General features: G+C 32.1%; 1 protein-coding gene across 1 annotated transcript in view; it reads right to left on the bottom strand.

The window, feature by feature from the left end:
* Positions 1 to 19,568, bottom strand: part of Brwd3 (bromodomain and WD repeat domain containing 3) — a 138,145-nt gene that overhangs the window by 14,337 nt on the left and 104,240 nt on the right. The window contains 14 exon segments of the mRNA XM_047536000.1: positions 4,036 to 4,107; positions 4,934 to 4,957; positions 4,959 to 5,012; positions 5,014 to 5,076; positions 6,090 to 6,149; positions 8,528 to 8,606; positions 8,911 to 9,054; positions 10,285 to 10,408; positions 11,109 to 11,264; positions 11,368 to 11,429; positions 12,824 to 12,935; positions 15,881 to 15,963; positions 16,691 to 16,815; positions 18,467 to 18,573. Coding sequence (XP_047391956.1) covers positions 4,036 to 4,107; positions 4,934 to 4,957; positions 4,959 to 5,012; positions 5,014 to 5,076; positions 6,090 to 6,149; positions 8,528 to 8,606; positions 8,911 to 9,054; positions 10,285 to 10,408; positions 11,109 to 11,264; positions 11,368 to 11,429; positions 12,824 to 12,935; positions 15,881 to 15,963; positions 16,691 to 16,815; positions 18,467 to 18,573 — 1,265 coding nt within the window.

Raw genomic sequence — 19,568 nt, forward strand, 5'->3', positions numbered from 1 at the left:
CTTCCTTTCATTCCCCTTGTCTACTCCATTGATCTTTCTCCAATTCTTTTTTTATCTCTTCCTCCCACCTTATTTTCGGTTATCTTTCACATATCAAAGAAAATATTCAACATAAGTCTCCAGATCCATACATTTCCCGCCAATGACATGATTATATTTTATTTATGGTTGAATAAAACTTCATTGTGTATATACACCACATTTTCTTTATCTATTCAACTGTTGAAGGGCACCTAGTTTGACTCCATAGCTTAACTAGTGTGAATTGTGTTGCTATAAATATTTATGTTGTCTGCATCACTGCAGTATACTGATTTTAAATCCTTTGGAATAAACAGCAGTATGAGTGATGCAATAGTTGAGTCAAATAGTGGCTCCATTTATGAGGCTTTTTTAGGTAAAGACCAGCTTTATTTTCTTTTAATTGTTTAAACTTGTTCTGATTAGTTTTCTGAGGATTTTCCATAATGCTTTCCAAAATGGTTGCACCAATTTGCAATCCAACCAGCAATGTATGAGTGTACCCTTTTCCCCACATCCTCACCAACATTTATTGTTGCTTGTATTCTTGATAATTGCCATTGTGACTAGCGATGAAATCTCAGGGTAGCTTTATTTTTTAATCTCTCCTACTCCAAGAGATGTTAAATATTTTTTTATATTTGTTGATTGTTCATATTTCTTCATTTGAGAAGGGTCTACTTTGTTCCTTTGCCCATTTATTGATTAGGTTAATTGTTTTTTTTTTTCTTAGTGTTCTTTAAATATCCAGGATATTAATGCCCTGAGGAACAGGTGGCAAAGATGTTCTCCCATTCTATAGGCTCTCTCTTCATGCTCTTTATTATTTCCCTATGCTGTGAAGAAGCTTTTTAACTTGATGCCATCCCATTTATTTTTTAATTTTACTTGTGGCACTTTAGGAGTCTTATCTATTCCTGAGCCAACATGGTGGAGGTGTTGGACCTACATTTTCTTCTGATCTAATTTCTAGGTCTGTGATCCATTTTGAGTTTTGTATAGGGTGAGAGAAAGGGGTTAAATTTCATTCTACTACATATGGACTTCCTGTTTTCCCCAGCACTATTTGTCAAAAACACTAATTTTCTCCAGCATATGTTTTTAGCACCTTTGTCTAGTATCAGATAACGTATTTATGTGGGTTTGTCTCTGTGTCTTCTATTCTCTTCTACTGTGTCCATGCCTGTTTTGGTGGCAATGCCATACTTTTTTTTTTTAACTGTAGCTCTGTACTATAACTTGAAGTCCAGTGTTTTGATTCCTCCAGTTTTACTTTTCTTGCTTGGATTGCTTTGTCTACTCTGGGCTTCTTGTTTTTCCAGATAAATTTCATGAGTGCCTTATCTATTTCCATGAAAAATATTATGAGAGTTTTCGATAGGAATTGCACTGAATCTGTATAGCACTTTTGTTAGTATGGCCATTTTGACAATATTAACTCTGCTCATCCAAGAACATGGGAGGTCTTTCCATCCTCTAAGGTCTTCTTCAATTTCTTTCTTTAGTGTTCTGTAGTTCTCATTGTAGAGGTTCTTTGCCTCTTTTGTTAGGTTGATTCCCAAGTACTTTTTTTTTTTTGAGGCTATTGTGAATGGGATATTTTTCCTAACTTCTTTTGCAGAAGGTTCATCATTGGAGTATAAGAATGTGACTGATTCATGGGGTGTTGACCTTATATAGTGCTACTCTGAATTTATGAGTTTTATGTGTAGAGTTTTATGTGTCTTCTAAGTATAAGATCATGTCATGGACAAAGAAGAGATAATTTGAGCTCTTCTTTTCCTATTTATATCTCTTTAATTTCCTTCATTTATCTGATGACTCTAGCTAGAGTTTCAGGGACTAGATTGAATAGGAGTGATAAAAGTGGGCATCCTTGTCTTGTCCCTGTTTTTTAGAGGAAACACTTTCAATTTTCTCCGTTCAGAATAATGTTGGCCTTGGGTTTGTCATAAACAGCTTTTATAATGTTGAGGTCTATTCCTTCTATCCCTAGTTTTTTCTAGTGTTTTAAACATGAATGGGGTGCTGTACCTTGTCAAATACTTCTTCTGTATTTGTGGAGATAACCATGTAATTCTTGTTTATAAATCATTTATCTGGTGAATTACATTACTGATTTCTCTAAGTTGAACCAACCTTGAATCCCCAAGATGAAAACCACTTGATCACAGTGTATTATCTTTTAATGTGTTTTCTATGCAGTTTACCAATATTTTATTAAGAATTTTTTGCATCAATGTTCCTCAAGGATATTGGTCTGACGTTTTCTTTCATTCATGTATCTTTGTCTGGTTTTAGTATTCCAGTGACATGGGTTCATAAAATGAGTTTGACAGAGTTCCCTCTTCTATTTCATGAAATAATTTGAGGAGGATTGATATTAGTTCTTCTTTGAAGGTCTGATAGAACTTGGCTGAGTATACATCCATTCCTGGGCTATTCTTGTTGGAAGGCTTTTTGACTACTGCTTCAATTTCATTACTAGAAATTGATATGTTTAAGTTTGTATATCCTCCTGGTTCAGTCTGGTAGGCTCTATGAATTTGTTCATGTCTTCAAGATTTTCTAACTTATTGGAGTATAAATTTTCAAAATAGTTTTCTAATGATCTTTTGGATTTCACAAGTATCTGCAGTGCTACTTCCTTTTTCATCTCAGATTTTGATAATTTGAGTTTTTCTCTTTCTTTTTGATATTTTGGTTAAGGGTATATCAATTTTTATTATCCTTTCAAAAAACCAACTTGATTTAATGTTGTTTCATCATACTTTTTCTAGGGTCTTCAGATATAAGGTTAGATTATTTATTTGCTATCTTCTATTCTTTTAGTATATCAGCTCAATGCTATGAACTTACTTCTTAGAACTGCCTTCATACTGTTCCAGAGATTTTGATATGTTATTTCACTATTCTCATTTACCTCTAAGTGGTTTTTATTTCTCCCCTGATTTCTTCTGCTATCCATTCATCATTCAAAGTGCATTATTTAATCTCCGAGTGTTAGTTTCTATTTTTTTTAAAAATCTTTTGGTGGTATTAAGGACCTGGGAATTAAACCCAGGGTCTTGTGAATGCTAAGCAAGCTCTCTAACACTAAGCAACACCTCTGGTTCCCCTTTTTGATATCTGTGTCTGTTTGTATGTGGTACTAGAAACTGAACCCAGGACTTTGTACTCCTTTTCATTTTTTAATTAATGTGTTATTTTTTGCTTCATTTGAAGTCTCTTATAGGTAAAGAAGTTAGTTTGATTTATTTTTAGGAGAAAGGGAAGATTCATATTAAATTAAAAGATTTCAAGTTCTTTCCTAATATTAGAATTATCACATGGAATCGTATTTGATATTTATAGCTACATACATATGCTACAATCCTCAATATATAAATTTTGGAGTAAAAACCAGTCAGTATTAGAACCCTCATTTTACTTAGAGTCCTTAAGAAGTAAAATCACATTTCCCTTGAAGAAGAAATACAAAGAGTCAGAAGGGCAGAGAAAATGTTATTCTAAATAAGAGAAGATAACATTTTCCAAAGAATGAGATACCTTAATTCTTCTAAATATATCATCATATTCTTAAATTAGAAAAAAATTCCAAAAGAATATTCTACACAATATGGCTTATGAAACACTAATATTTTATAGAGAAAACTTTTGGAACTTCTGTAATACTACTAAAACCCAGACTCAGACTGCCTGTTGAATGAAGTCCTAGTGGGAACAATTAGCTGTAATACAGACAAAATCATATTGTATAATTGATGTTTTCTACTCTGCTGCAGTAAATTTAGTCTATATAAACAAATAAACATCTACATGGATACTACAAGAAACAATCTTGAGAAAATGTTGATTTAAAAAACAAATGATCAAAAATGAACAAAGAAGAAAACTGAATTAGAAGGCAGTTTTATCAAGTTACAAAAGATATACTCTTTTAAAATAAAAAAAGAAACAAATTTAAATAAAAAAAAAAACAGTGCATGTCCTTTTAAAGGTGAATAAGCCTACCTCAGAAAGAGATGGATCTTGTCTTTCCGGAACAACTGATTCTGAGGACTCTCCTTCTTGCTCTTGATGGCCCTATTAGGGTAAAGATCATGCATTTTGTTTGCAGATCACCACTACAAAAATATCAGTCTTGCAATACAACTATGACTTAAGGCTAAAAATCCAAAAATAGAAAAATATTTTATTGTTTATAGTTCAATGTGAAGGAATTCTGCATTCACCATTATCTTCTGCTACAAAAAATAAGACTAGTATGTTCAGCCCAAAACTCTCCAAAAAAACCAAAATGAGCTTTGTTGAACATAATATTGTTCCTTAAATATTCTTTCTAAACTGAGTCCTATTTATAAAAAGACTATGGATGGGCTAAGCTCATTGGATGGTCTGATGTATTTCTGAATATTGCTATATTTTTCACTAAAAAAAGTTAAAGACTTGTTATTTAAAATAAAGGTAATGAAACATAAAAAAGATACATTCCAAAAACATCCTATAACCTAATTTCTCATATTTTTATCTTTGTTGGAAAGTACTATTTTATATGTTGGCTACCTCTAGAGACCATATTTATTATAAACTAATTGGATTGACATATGTAATGGAGTATCCACAGTGAACAGAAGTATATCATAAAGTAGCAAAATGTATTCAATAAATATCTGAAATAAAAGCAGGAAAATAGCAAAGAAATTATTCAAATTTGGTTTGTAAATGTAAAATAAATTATGTACTAAGTACATGAAAGGCATTTTAAAAAGTAATGACTAATCACAATTTAAAGATAGAAGGATGAAAGAAGGGAAAGGAAAAAAAGGGGAATTGATCTTATTTAGATGCTAGCATGGACATTTATGGAAAATTATCATATTGGCAATTATTTAAACAAATGCATGCTTACTGGGAAAGAAAGGGGATCAGTTGGCCTGTCGAAATGGCTCTGAGTCTTCCCGTTCATAAATGAGGCTCAAAAGTTCTTTTGCATTGTTTTTTCCAAGCATCAGGATTATACTTCAAAGACTGTCTTCTGCCTCGGCATTTGACCTATAGATTTTTAATAGAATTATATCTAAAGACTATGCCCTCAACTCGTCACTTACTTTTTCATGCATTCCTAGTGTTAATATATTTGTGTAAAATAGAGCAGCTGCTATTGAAAAGTCATGCCATTGTCACTGGCAAAACAAAAACAAAGGAAAAAAAAACAGTAGACATGCATTTGTAGAAATGGCAAGATTTAGTATCTGAATATTCATTCAAAAAAAACCTGAACCTCAAAGTACAGAAAACCCAAATGATTTTCCTATACAAAGTTAACAGGATTTATAGATTCAATATTCTTGGTAATCAGTTTACTTGATAAGGGTACCATAATTTTCTCAGAAAAATTTTTAAAACTAGATCATCTGTGACCATGATAAATTCTAATCCTATAATTTGATGCCTTCTGTGATGATCTCTTTCAGTATTTCAAAGGATGCTGTTCTTTCTATACAATAGCTTTCATGTCTAATTATCATGGAGAAGAAATATGCAGAAAAGCGTTAACATGAGAGGCCCAAGGTTAATGTGTTCAGTGGGGCTTCACTTAAAAGGTTGGCCCATGGCTGACAGTTGGGAATCTCCTTATTATAAAAGTGGTATAAACAATGTGATTTGTGCTAGATACCCGCTTTCTTCCTGTAAATCTGAAATCTTGGTATGTGCTAGTAGACAGTGCCTACATAACTAGTACCTAATAAAATCCTTGAGGCCTAAGCCTCTAATAACCTACAGGTTGCTTTATTTGCATTCTAAGACAATGACCCTTCATAGGAGAAAGAGAACAGATGGAAATCTGCATATGAATTTCTCCAGACTCTGACAGTGTCTTTTCCCCTATGATCTAGACATGTATGCTTACTGAGTTACTGTAAAAAACCTTAGCTACAAGTAAAAACTATAACCTTACTACCAAGATTCTTCTAGTAACTCTCCAAATGTGGAATTGCTCTTTGGAATCTCTGACACACGAAGTCTGAAAATGTTTCTTTTCAGCAGTTCACTTATTTCCTTACCCTTCTTCCAGAATGAAAGTACCAGGGACCATCTGAATCTAAGTCGACCATTTCTGTATCCTAAATTAATGAGGAAAGTACAAGGAGATGTTAAGTGCACTCAAGTTTTACAAAATCAAAATTTACAAGTACAATGGCAAATATAATCACAATCAACTTTCCCTCAATGGGACAGGCAACAAAAACAAAAGACCTGAAGGAAACTTTGCAAATATACTGTGAAAAATTTTGAAAAATATATGGGAGAACTGAACAAGGTTTCTCTTTAAATTGGAACAGGAAATGACGGAAAAGGTATAGTGACTGGTGAACTTTATATCTGTGTTTAATAATCTCCTTATAAAACCTTATTATACATGATACATTCAATTAATATAATTGTAAATACTCATTATTAGTTATTCACTATTTCAAGGAAATAGAATCTCTTTCTATAGGGAAATATAACCTTGTACTTAGCCAGAGATTTCAGTTAATTGTGTCCCTGGGGATAGTTTTTTAATATAGGTAGTCAAGTCCTACATACCACTGGTGATGGCAAGCACATAGGTAAGAACTAGTAGTAAAGTAACTTATGAACGACTGATATCAGTACTTAACAACTGTTAAATTATATTTTACTTTAATTATCTATTCTAATCCAAGTAGTGTTAGTTTGATAAGAAATTCTTGAAAAATCAAATCCTACATTAAAATAACATTTATGTAAAGGACAGAAAGAATAGAGGGAATAATAATGAAAAACTTTACTTAGTTTTCAAGAGGCTAATATCTAATTCATGTATCAAATTTTCTTTGTTGTTATTATGACAATGAGATTTAACCCCAATAATGTCATGCTTTATAGTCAGATACTTTCATAAGAGAAATAAAAGGACTGGGATAGGCATTTGCTTAGCATGCATAAGGTCCTGTATTCAATTCTCAATACCACACACACAAAAAAATAATAAAAAACAACATTGGAGATTTGCCATTCTAGAGATTAACAATAAGGACAAATAAATATGTAAAAGATCTCATTCCATTGCAATAAGACCTAGCATAATTGAATCGTTTCTCCCTGAGATGAATTGTTTTCCAATAAAAATATAAAGTACCAGTTTTCATTATTATTCTAATTTCTCCTTTAATTTTAGTTTCTATCATAACCTCTAGTCAAATATGGCTTTATGTAAGTTAGGGACAATGATGGGTAAATTAAACACATAAGTGAAAGTCTGTTGAGAATATGAATTCCATTTCATTCAGCAAAGACTAGTTTATATTTAGAAATTTACAAAAGAAATAAAGCTACAACCTCATAAAACTATTAAATATTTAGACTTTTGACCTATCATTTTAAAATAATTTAATATTTTACATACAAAGCATAGAAAATAAAATCCTTATTCAAATTTCCATCAACTATATATTCTTTTAAAATACTGAATACTTTGTCTTTATTTTTTTTGGAAAATAACAAAACTGCTTTTATTCAGAGATCATATATCTGTATAATAAACTTTCAAGAATCAGTTTTAGAAAGATACTGGAATTAATAAGTTTAACAAGGTCATAATATAAAGTCTATATATGAAAATTAACTATATTCCCTATTATAATATCAATGCATTTGAGATTTAAAATTAAAATCAGTATCATTTCTAATAACATCAAAACCATGAAATATTATGGATTAAATCTAACAAAATATGTATAAAATTCATTATCTAAGGATTGTTTTAACAAGTAGTCAAAAAACTTTTCCTAAAAGGACTAGAGAGTAAATATTATAAGGCCAGGTCATACGGTCCATCTTGCAATTACTCAAAACTACCATTAAAGAGTAAAAGCAGTCATAGAAAATATGTAAACAAATACATATGGGTTGTGTTTCAATTTAACAGGAATATCATGATAAGATTACTTTGTTAGATATAAAATGGTATTCAATATTTAACAGATCATAGCTATTTGGATATAACTGTTCCACTGGATGGAAATGGTTTTTATCTCTACCTCATAAAATTCTACAAGTTCATAAGTAACTTCACTGGGACCTTTAATCAGTTGCAAACAGTGAGATGTTCAAATGTATATCCTAGAACAGAGGTTGACAAGCTGTGCTCTGCAAGCCAAATCTAACCTGTCTCCTGTTTTTGTCTGTTTTTTTAAGGGTTGGAAAATAAAGTATTAATTTCTCCTCAATGAAACCCACTGAGTTAAACAGAATGACTGGCCAACAGTCTTTGACTAAACACTCTAGCACTATTACATTTTGGTATAGCCCATCTGAATATAGGTCAAAGCATTTAATATAAAATGATGCAGAAATTCAGTCAGCTTCCAAAAACCTTTTACTTCTGACAGCCAATTGTAACATTTACATGTGACACTTACTGTTCTTCACAAACCGAAAATGAATTCATTCCTATTAATCATACTATGACTCTTACCTCCTCTGCATCAGTACTGTTTAGTTCTTCTGCTTTAATTTTATTGTAAGTATCCAGTATATCAGTACAGCTTTGATCCCTAAGAAACAAGATAAATCAAAATATATTTCAATATTTATTTATTTATTTATTTATGTACCAGGGATTGAACCCAGGGATGCTTAACGACTGAACCACATTCCCCATTTCTTTTTATTTTGAGAATGGATCTCACTATGTTGCATATGGCCTTCTTAAGTTGCTGAGGCTGGCTATGAATTTGCAATTCTTCTGCCTCAGCCTCCTGAGTCCCTAGGATAACAGGGGTGTATCACCATGCCCAGCCATTTCAATAATTTTTAAAAAGTCATGTTAGTCTCTTGGAAGAAAAAACTGCTTCTTACCCAATAAAGCGAAGTAAGACATCAGTTACAATTTTGGCTGCTTTAACTATAGGACTGTCTGGCTCATTGAAAGTCCTAGCATTATGTTCAATGTAGCGCACCTCCCACATTAATGCTGATATTCTCCTATGAAAGAAAAAAATCCTATGTTAGCCTTGGCTGATACATTTAAACTATATTCTAAGAATATGCAACAAACAAGTAGGAACATAATCATCTTATGTCAAAGGTCATCCAATATATGAATGTGTCTCAAATGTGTGATTGATGAAGGCTAAGAAAGGGATGATATAGTTTCAGGATTGAAACATAGGAGGCAATTTTAAAATACTAGACTATTAAAACTGGAAGAGAACTGACCCACGGTATTGTGGGTAAAGAGTGATTTGATATAAAAACAAACAAAAAAGTATTGGGATAAAGCCAAAATAATGTTTAGTTTTCAGAGGAAGATCTAAGAGGAGAAAGAAAAATAAACCAGATTATAGAGAATGACAGATTGTGTTTATTATATTCAATATTGAATAACAAATAAAATACATTCAATTCTTAATTCTAAAAGACTAACCAGTTCATGGAACACTAAGATTAGGGTGACGTGGACTTCAAACAGAGAGGGACAAGGTACTGTCTTCCAAAGACCTCCCATAATCATTCCCCAGCAAACCAAAACCAAGGACAAAGTAACTTGGTTCTTTTACTACATATATTTCAGGGATGTTAATTAAATCTAATGAACTGCTGTCTAATGCCCCAAGAAGATTTAAACATCCTCTATATCTATGAACAATCTCAATCTCTCTCAATCTCAATATCTCTCTCTTTAGCTCGCTTGCTCTTGCGCTCTCTCTCTCCCTCTTTTTCTTTCTTTCAATCTTTCAGTACTTCGGATTGAACCCAGAGTCTTACACATGCCATGTAAGCACTCTACAACTAAACTGTATCTGCAGTCCTTTTTATTTATTTATTTTAAACTTTCAGTCAGGGTCTCCCGGAGTTGCCCAGGCAGGCCCAGAACTTTTAATACTCCCATTTCAGTCTCCCCAGTGGCTTGGGTTACAGGAATGCAGCACTGTGCCTGGCTTTCTGTGGCATCTTAATTATGATGAATCCATAGAACACCTAAAGAGTTAACTTCAGTTTTCATTTTACATACAAATTATGCTTCCCATGTTTTCCTCTTTGTCTTTCTTCCCCACTCCCTTTGCACCCTGGAAAGTGAAAATCTATTAAATAATGGAAACTAGAGTTCAAAAGTTTAAGAAGAAATTTTAGAGTGGGTCACTGGTGATTATTTTATACCACAAAATATAGATCTCAAAAAAGCAACTCAGAGTCATGAAACTATGGATTTTATCATAAATAAAACTAAACAAACCTGTAAAGCGATTTTCAAGTCTCCGCCTGATGGTATTGAGGTCAGTTGGATAAGCAACTACAGTACAATACAAGGGATAGGCACTGAGATCCACTGGAACAGCAAAAGGGCTGGCAAAATCTACAAAATTACCAAATCAAAAGTTATAAAAGATACTAATATTTAATGTTATCAGTCATACCTAAATAAAAGGACAAAATTCTAAATTTCAAAAACAATGCTGATTCAATTATGTTTTTCTTTTTTATTTGATATATTATCTAGGATTCATGCACAAAACACTGGTTTGAATCAGGTAATACAAAATTAAAGTAGCAGCATGTTTAACTTCAGACTTCTATGTCTTTCCTAGATAAAATGACAAACTTCTTAAGTGATATATTTCAGAAAATGAAACTGTTCATGTGGGTAAAATACATTACTCACGCACTGTCTTTATCAAGGAACCCCATCCAAAGTCAGGCTCAGGAAATAGCTAGAGAGTCGAAATGACTCAAGAAAGAAAAAGACACTTATACACCTGCCTTCAATATTACCCCCTAGAATACTGAAAATATTTATCAGTCATTATTTTGACCAAGCATACAAAAATGTTAATATTTGGCTGGGGATGTAGCTGAGTGGTAAAGTGCTCGCCTGGCATGTGTGAGGCTCTGGCTTCAATCGCCACCACCACAAAAAATCTTAATATTAAGATTTTAATATTAAGATGTTATTTACTAGCATTTGTAAGAAAACACATTTCCTTTTATAGAACCTAAAATTCTGCTCAGTTTAGCTCCCTTCTATTATCTTAATATTTTATTTGCATTCACCATACCCAGGGAAAGAAGGTGGTTTATGCCCTGAATAACTCTTTCACATTCCTCATCTCTGGAATGAGCCCCCCACTCTCCTTCCTGGGGTTTGTATAGCAAAGCAGTCAATTCCTCTTGGGACACAGGAACACCAGCACCAACTTCATCTGGAAAGGCAGCTAGGTATTAAGATGAAAAATCAGAAATGATTAGTATCTAATATCATGTTATAATCATTTTATTTTTAAAAGAATTATAATTCATCTTTAAAAGCATATTTACTTCCTTCTGGAATTGGCTCCATATCCCAGGGACTCATCTTTTCTCTCTCATTATTGTCCCAGCTATTGAAAAACAATGAGATAAAATCAAGTTTACAAGTATGTACTTTCATATACTAGTATAATTTTTGCATGATTTCTTGGGGAGTGAAATTTAGAAAAGGGCATAGTAATTGTTAAAGTTCAACTCTGTCTAAGTAAGATAATAATAAACCACTAATAGAGAAAACATGGTCTACCAATGTGAAACTTAGTGGTTAGTAAGCCTATTCTTAGTAGTTTATTTAGTTTTTGTTCAAAACAAGCATATATTCACTATTAAGCCAGGGAAGAGAAAACAAGATTTCTTTGGAAAATATCTTTCAGGTGAAAAGAGTTGATTAAATGGATCACTCCTTTCACTTCTCTCTCTGTTTCTCTTGATCTCTTTTTTTCCTTCAGTACAAGGGTATGAACCCAGGGCTTCATACATGCTAGGCAAGTATTCTATCACTGAATTACCTTCTCAGCCATTTCTATTTGATTTTGATACAGGGTTCCACTATGTTGCTCAGGTTGGCCTCAAACTTGCAAATCTTCCTGCCTCAGCCTCCAAAGTAGCTTGGATTGTAAGAGTGCACTACTATGTCTTGTTGGAACACTTATTCATTTATCCCAATATCGTAAGTATTTTGGCAAAATCTTAATATTCTCTTTTGATCTACAATATAGAGACTTTTTAAACTCAATCTTCACAAAATAAACATTTTTCTACATTCTTGAAAAGCCTCATTCATTAGGAACCTTACAACTCTTGAGATTTCCAGAACAACTACACTAATATGGTAAAACTTGTATCTCAAAATACGTCATCAACTCTGCCTAGAATTCATGTCATTAAATCAAAGACTAAATACTAATATTCACTACTATATTGCAGCTATAACAATTATTTTAAACACTGAATTAATTTCACTATTCTCTACAGAAAAATAATTTCAATTCTTCTTTAAAGAGGAAATACTTAAGTCAGGTATAGTGGTGTATGAGAGTAATCCTGGCAATTTAGGATTGGCAGGATTCCAAATTGGAATCCAGCCTTGGAAACTTAGCAACACCTTACCTGAAAAATCAAAGGGCATGAGGAAAAATCAAAAGGGCGAGGGGATGTAGGTCAGTGGTAGAGTGTTCCTGGGTTCAATCCCCAATACCACGAAAATATAAAAGAAGAAATACTTAAGAGAAAAGGTAAACAACAAGGGAGGTAAAAATGCCTTTAATATTTGCTTGGTTTTAGTATGCACAGTGGGACAAATGGTTTACCATCAAATTCCTTCCAAGAGGTACTACACTTACTTTCTTATAGGTATTAAAGAGTTATAATTCGGATGAAAAGTTATTATTAGTGGTAGAGTTTATTCAAAGTTCATATTATACAGTAGTATTATTTCAGGCACAAAAACCGTAAATGTACTTACTGAACACTGTAACACTGGAAAGAACTATCAGGATATTCTGGTTGAAAAGGTTGCTGACTCTCCACAGTTCCAAACCACCAGGCGTCATCTATTATACTGCGGAATCTATCACCTATAATGTTTAAAATTTTAAAAAGGGTGCTCTTGAAAATATCAGCTCTCTTCCCACTGTAACTTGCTATTTTACACAGAAGTAGCACTGTATCTAGTATTATCAGATATTGCAACATGACTTTCCCAGATAAGTGAATTTTACACTTTACTCTCTTCAAGTATTTTAATTTCCATGTGGTAGAATTCTTCTGAAATAAACATGTGTCTATGTCTTCACAGAAAATACTACAAACATAATTTAACTCTTATGAATTACTGGGAGTCATCATTATGCATACTTCTTAGTGTATGGTATTTATGTTAATGTTGTTTCTTTACCTTTATTTTTTTCAGTGCTAAGGCTATAGCTGTTTCTTCTTTTTTTAGCTTTTGTCTTAAAAAACCTCTTCATCCAGGCTAACTATATCTTATCCGAAATGTTTAGATCGAGAAAGTGTTTTCTGATTTTGGAGTTTTTTCATGTGTGGAATATTGCAAAGATGTTACGGGCTGAACATCCCTAATCCAAAAACCTAAAATATGAAATACTCTATTCCTTTCAGAAAGTTTTCGATTTTGGTTCTCTATGATATGCAGATGCTAACACCACAATAAAGCAAGGGAGGATAGAAGTTCACTGGATTAGACAAAGGAGAATGAAATGAAGGAAGGGGAGATGGAATAGAAAGGACAGTAGAATGAATGGGAAATAAGTTCCTATGTTCATATGTGAATAAATGGCCATAGTGTAACTGCCATGCATCATGGTTCAACACAAGAATGGGATTCTAATTACATTAAGTTATACTCCATGTATATAATGCCAAAATTACATTCTACTTTCATGTATATTTTAAAACAACAAATTAAAAAAATAAAGATAATGCTGAAAAACAGGCTACTGTAAGCAAGATAAAAATTACTATGGATAGAGTGATATATTTAGATATGAAACAAACAGCCAATTCCAACCAAGAATTTGGTTGTGAATAAAAATGAAAATACTGAAGTTTCTGCTTTTGGAGCATTTTGAATTTTCAGATTAGGGGTGCTCAACCTACACTAGTGTTCTACCTTTAAATAGCTAAGGATTTAAAAAAAAAAATCAAACCACTAGGATAAAAATATTCCTTATACATTGGAGAATGTAAAAACACTAATAAGCAAACATTTGCATGGTATTTAGTACATATCAGGAACCTTGTAGGTACTTTCTATATATTACTATCCTTCTGATTATATCACACACTCCTTTATAAGCCAGTGGCTCATTACATGAAGCTGAATTTCAATTCTAATTACTACACACCTATCGTGTTGATATATCATTGAAAACTTGTCCAAGATCAAGGAGCTACTAAGTGACAGAGTCAGAATTCCAAGGCAGGTTGGGAGGCCTTATCATCCCAAATTATGTATTTGCTATGACTACAAAAATATATTAAAAATACAGACAAAAACATTGTAAATGTGTGAAAAATGTTCAATAGTATTAAAGTCCTTATGTTCTGTATTATAATGATAGAGCTATGAACTAATTTATTTTAAAAAAACCTTCAAACTTGTGTTATATGCTTCTTTTAATCAGAGAAAAGAAAAAGAAAAGGGCGAGAAGAGTAAGGGAGAAAGAAAAGAAGAATATGGGAAGAAGGAGGGAGAAAGGAGAAGGAGGAAGAAAGAAAGGAAACCACAATAGACATGGTATATTTAGAATCCAAATATTAAAAATACCCCAAAGGATAATTGACAGTTGAGAATTTTCTTTAATTCAGATTTGTATTATTAATAGAATAGATATTTACCCAAGGTTTTAGAGACTAAAGTAGTACCCTTCCTCCACAGGGGATTTCTCCAAGGACCCCCAGTGGATGCCTGAAATTGCAGAGAGCACCAAACACTACACAGTGGTTAAACATGTCACATGGGGGAGGAGTTGGCTCAACATTTCTCTCACAGATCTTATATATTCAGATGCTTAAGCCCATTCTATGAAAGGGTATAGTATTTGAATATAATTACATAATCCTTCCATAAACTTTAAATAATTTCTAGATTACTTAAGAATTCCTATTAAAATGAAAATGTTATATAAACTGCTATTACATTATATTGTTTAGGGGATAATCGATAAAAAATGTACATGGTCAAAGCAGATGTGTTTTTTTAAAAAATATATTTGATCCATGGTTGATGATTCACAGATGCAGAAACAATGGATTCAAAGGGCCAGCTTTATTTGCTTTTTTTCCTAAATGCTACTACCCCTGACAGAGTTTACTTTATAATTAAGCACAGATAGAGAGTAGCAATAAGACAAGAATTACATATACAGAAATAAAAGTTATGTGAAGTTGTTTTTTCTTGAAAAATCTTATTATACTCACCCTTCTTATATGATGTGAGTGAGATGATGCAATGTCTGCTTACATGTAAGATGAAGTTAGGTGAATGATATAGGTATTGTGATATAGTCTTAGCCTACTATGTAAGGGTTATCTGAACATAAGCACCATGATAGGAAGAGTTCAGATCACATAACTAAATGATTAACAGGTAGGTAGTACAATATAGATATACTGGACCAAGGGATGATTCATATCCTTAGCTGGATGGAATATGATGTGAATGATTTTTTAATCACATAATCCAGAATTGTATACAATTTAAAACTTATAAAATAGAATATTTTTTGAATTTTGCTTTATATTTGCCCACCACAGTTGAACATAGGCAAATGAAAGTGCAACGAGTGAAACTACATATAAGAGGGAACTACTGTACATACTATACACTGTGCATAAAATCACTTAAACTGGAAAAGAAATTTAAAAACAATTTCCTAGTTTCGCTGAACAGCTTTGTCCAGGTAAACATTAAACTACTTTATTTCTGTTAACTAAGAGTTAAAATTTTACTTATTTTACTTTAAGTTTAATAGTTATGAAACACCAATTCTATACTCACCAATCTGCCAGTTCCTTTCTTTGGCTTCATTATAAAACTGATGTAGCACAAGAAAATCAATGACATCTGGCATGTCATGATACCTGTATAGAAAATGATAATCAATATAGAGATATAATGGTATGTATTACTTACTAAATGTCCAAGGATATGTGTTTAATTGTAACTCATGAAGAACAATTTTGCAAAGCTCATAATCCCTGGACATACCTTAACTTAAATTAAATCCCCATGTGGTTTTATCTATTTAGGATTGCTTTGCCTATTCTTATATTGCTTTCATAACATAAAGATACCAACAATGGTTTTTAAAGCTTAATACAAAATATTTCATATTAAAAATTTTAAAGAAGAGTATGAATTGAAGTTTTTTCATCTCCTTAGATCTGAAATTCAACTTCATGAAATGAGCCACTGACTTATTGTTTCTACTATTACTATGAGAAAGAAAAGTAACTACCATGTTTCATCAGTAGGAATCTATGAAAGTTAGTCTTTGATTCCTCAGAACAACCTGAGGAAAGTATTAGCATATTAGTATTTCATTTACACAAAATTGATTAAACTGTTCATGAATCCATCCATATATATATATATATATACACACACATGTATATAAAACATGTATATCATATTCATATATATACAGTTAAGAAACCAATCGAGAATTAAACACTGGTCTTTTTAACTCTAAGACCTGTGGTAGTGCTATAGTATTTCCTCTCTTATCAAGTCCTGCACTCTGCACAATATACAATGGATATTAAAACACACATATATAAACACACAGAACTAGAGATAGCTACTTACTTAATGGAAAAAGACTCTCCAGTCATTTTTCCTGAAATGGGGTCAAGAAATGCAAGCTTCAAGCAACATAATGTAGGTGGTCCAACCTCATATTTGATTCCTACAATCTTAACAAACTCTTGCTCCTATTCATGAAAATAACAATGGATTATTATTTTCAATACAAGTAACTACCTAACATTGACATAATATTTCATTACTACTTGAATAATTTAAGAATTATCTGAATACTCACCAAATGTTAGGTACTACATGGACTAATGTTAAAAGTAGTAAGACGTGGCTCTTGACACTTAATACTTAATAAGGTTAACAATAGTTTAGGGTAGGACACTACACCAAGTAAAAACAGCAGAATCCTCTGGGAAAACATTTCAAAATTCATCTTCTCAAACTCTACACTTACAGAGTCTGATTCGATAGGTCTGAAATACAGCTGAGTCATATATTCTAAAAGACACCCCCATGGGATGATGCAGCTCTGTGTAAATAAAAATCACAACCCTAGCAGAAATATAGTATGTAAACATACAAGTGCATAGATGGCATGTTTATATTTGAGAAGATGACTTGTATTTTGAATGCCTACAATATTATGCTACAACAACACTGTATGTTATCAGTTACACTAAAGAGACGACAAACTGGTCCACAGGATACAGAGACTTGCTTAAAGTCCAGGCCCTTATACTACACATGCTGCCTTCTCCAACTTTTAAGGACCATGGAGTTAGGATTAGAAATAAGAAATTATATGTTTTAGTCACTGGTGATTTTAAATTCAATTTTTATTGATATTTTATCAACTTAGAACATTAATACAAATTTTTTCTACAAATATCTTAACTAAATTTTTACTTGAGTAAATATACAGATTCTCTTTTGGAACCTTCCTGGTAAGCAACATGATATAACAACCCTTCAGTAACATCATGGTAAAACTGCCCTTTACTCTTTTGTTCTCCAAATCAGAAAAGTAAAAGAGAACAAACACACATAAGACTAAATAGAAATAATGTACGAGTTCACCTATGTCTATATGTGTGTATGTATATACTATGTCTAATTGTGTGTATGTATATATAAATGAATGACTGGAGTTAGGCTTGTGGCTCAGTGGTAGAAAGCTCACCTCACTTGTGTGAGGCACTGGGTTCAATTCTCAGCACCGCATATAAATAAATGAATGAAATAAAGGTCCATCAACAACTAAAAAAATTTAAAAAATAAATGAATGACTGAAGGGATTATTTATTGACAGAAAATCCTTCAATATAAATAGACATATCATTTATTCAATGTCATGTAGCTATGTGGGCACTACATCAAAAGAGATTCCATACAGCACCCCATATTTCTAAGCTTCTTGTGATTTCTAATATTTAATATATCCCAAAGCTGCCAGAATGTTGAGACTGTTTGTAGTCAAACATACTCTGTCTGTTGTTGAGTATGCAGAATGTACAAAGTTGTTGATGGGGAAATTATCCACAGTAGGGAACTCTCACTTTGCTCTATTATGGAATGGTACAGACTATAGGATCTAAATCTTTAAAAAATTAGGTCAAATAACAAAGAAATTACCATAAAACTTTTGGGAAACACAAAACACATTATTACTTCAGAGTCAGTTCTACAAGAGTGGCATGCATCAATTTATATTGGATACATGATATCACAGTGAAATATGCATTACACTGAGAAAAATCTTATGGGCAAAGCAACAATCCCAAACCCCCATCTATTGCATAGTTTATGATTATTGAAAAAACTTACCCTGAGATCCATTTTATTCCATGGCTGTTTCTGTAAATAACACCATATATTTTTGAATTTCCTTACAGCACGCACATAAGCTTCATGCCCTTGCCTAAATAAATAAGCTAAAACAGAAAATAAAGGTATTAGTAGCATCCTATTTAAAACTCTATAAATTCCAGTATATATTCTACAAACCATCTTACTTTGTTTCCAGAAAATACATAGAGTTTTGTAAAACTTTACTTTTCCCCATTGAACGACTTTTATCACACTCATTGTCTATGTAAACCTTGCTAAGTACTTCTTATATAAATACTGAATACACAGTCCTTTTCCTCTGAGCTGCTCCAAATATCTTAGGAGAAAACTCATGACGGTATTATACACAAAACTAGTTACATTTTAAAATATTATATTTCAACTTGTAGTTAAAGTTCTAAACATTGACATTTTAATCCCTCATCTATACATTTTATATGAAGAGTTACAAATCATAAGCTACTAAAAGGAGTGTATTCAAGAATAAACTGAAAGTGTTTTCCTGCAAGAGTTTTGTGTTGGAACTGCCAGATTATGGAAAGAATGAATTCAAAGCTTAGTTAAGACTGTTGCATCTCTTTAAGACAACATTTACGACACTATCTTGCAGACATTAAGAGAATTTTCTTTTCCTCAACAATTTAAAGTGGTGACTTAGATAAGTAAATAGGATAAAGTAACATAAAAATACTACATTATGAAATTTAAAATATACTGACCTATTCTACCAATCAGTATTGTCTAAATTAGAACATTTAATTGCTAAATATCTAAGTAAAAAATGAAAAATGCATTAGTAAATGAAGTAATTATAGATTAAAAAGCAAACAATATGCATGCTAAAATATTCTATATTTTATATTCATGCTATTGACAAAATAGTGTGAGAATACCTATGTATAAGGAATTTTGTGTTGTGATAAGGCATAAGAACAAATTCTGTACCCTCAAGGACATTGACGCTTGTAGATATGCAACTATATATGCAAGGTAAAATATATTATGTGTTAGAAGAGAGAAATAATTTAGATGGGAATGCTCATGAGGAAGGAACAGTCAAATGTAAAATAGGGATAGC

The sequence above is a fragment of the Sciurus carolinensis genome, chromosome X, assembly GCF_902686445.1.
Source record: "Sciurus carolinensis chromosome X, mSciCar1.2, whole genome shotgun sequence".
NCBI lineage: Eukaryota > Metazoa > Chordata > Mammalia > Rodentia > Sciuridae > Sciurus > Sciurus carolinensis.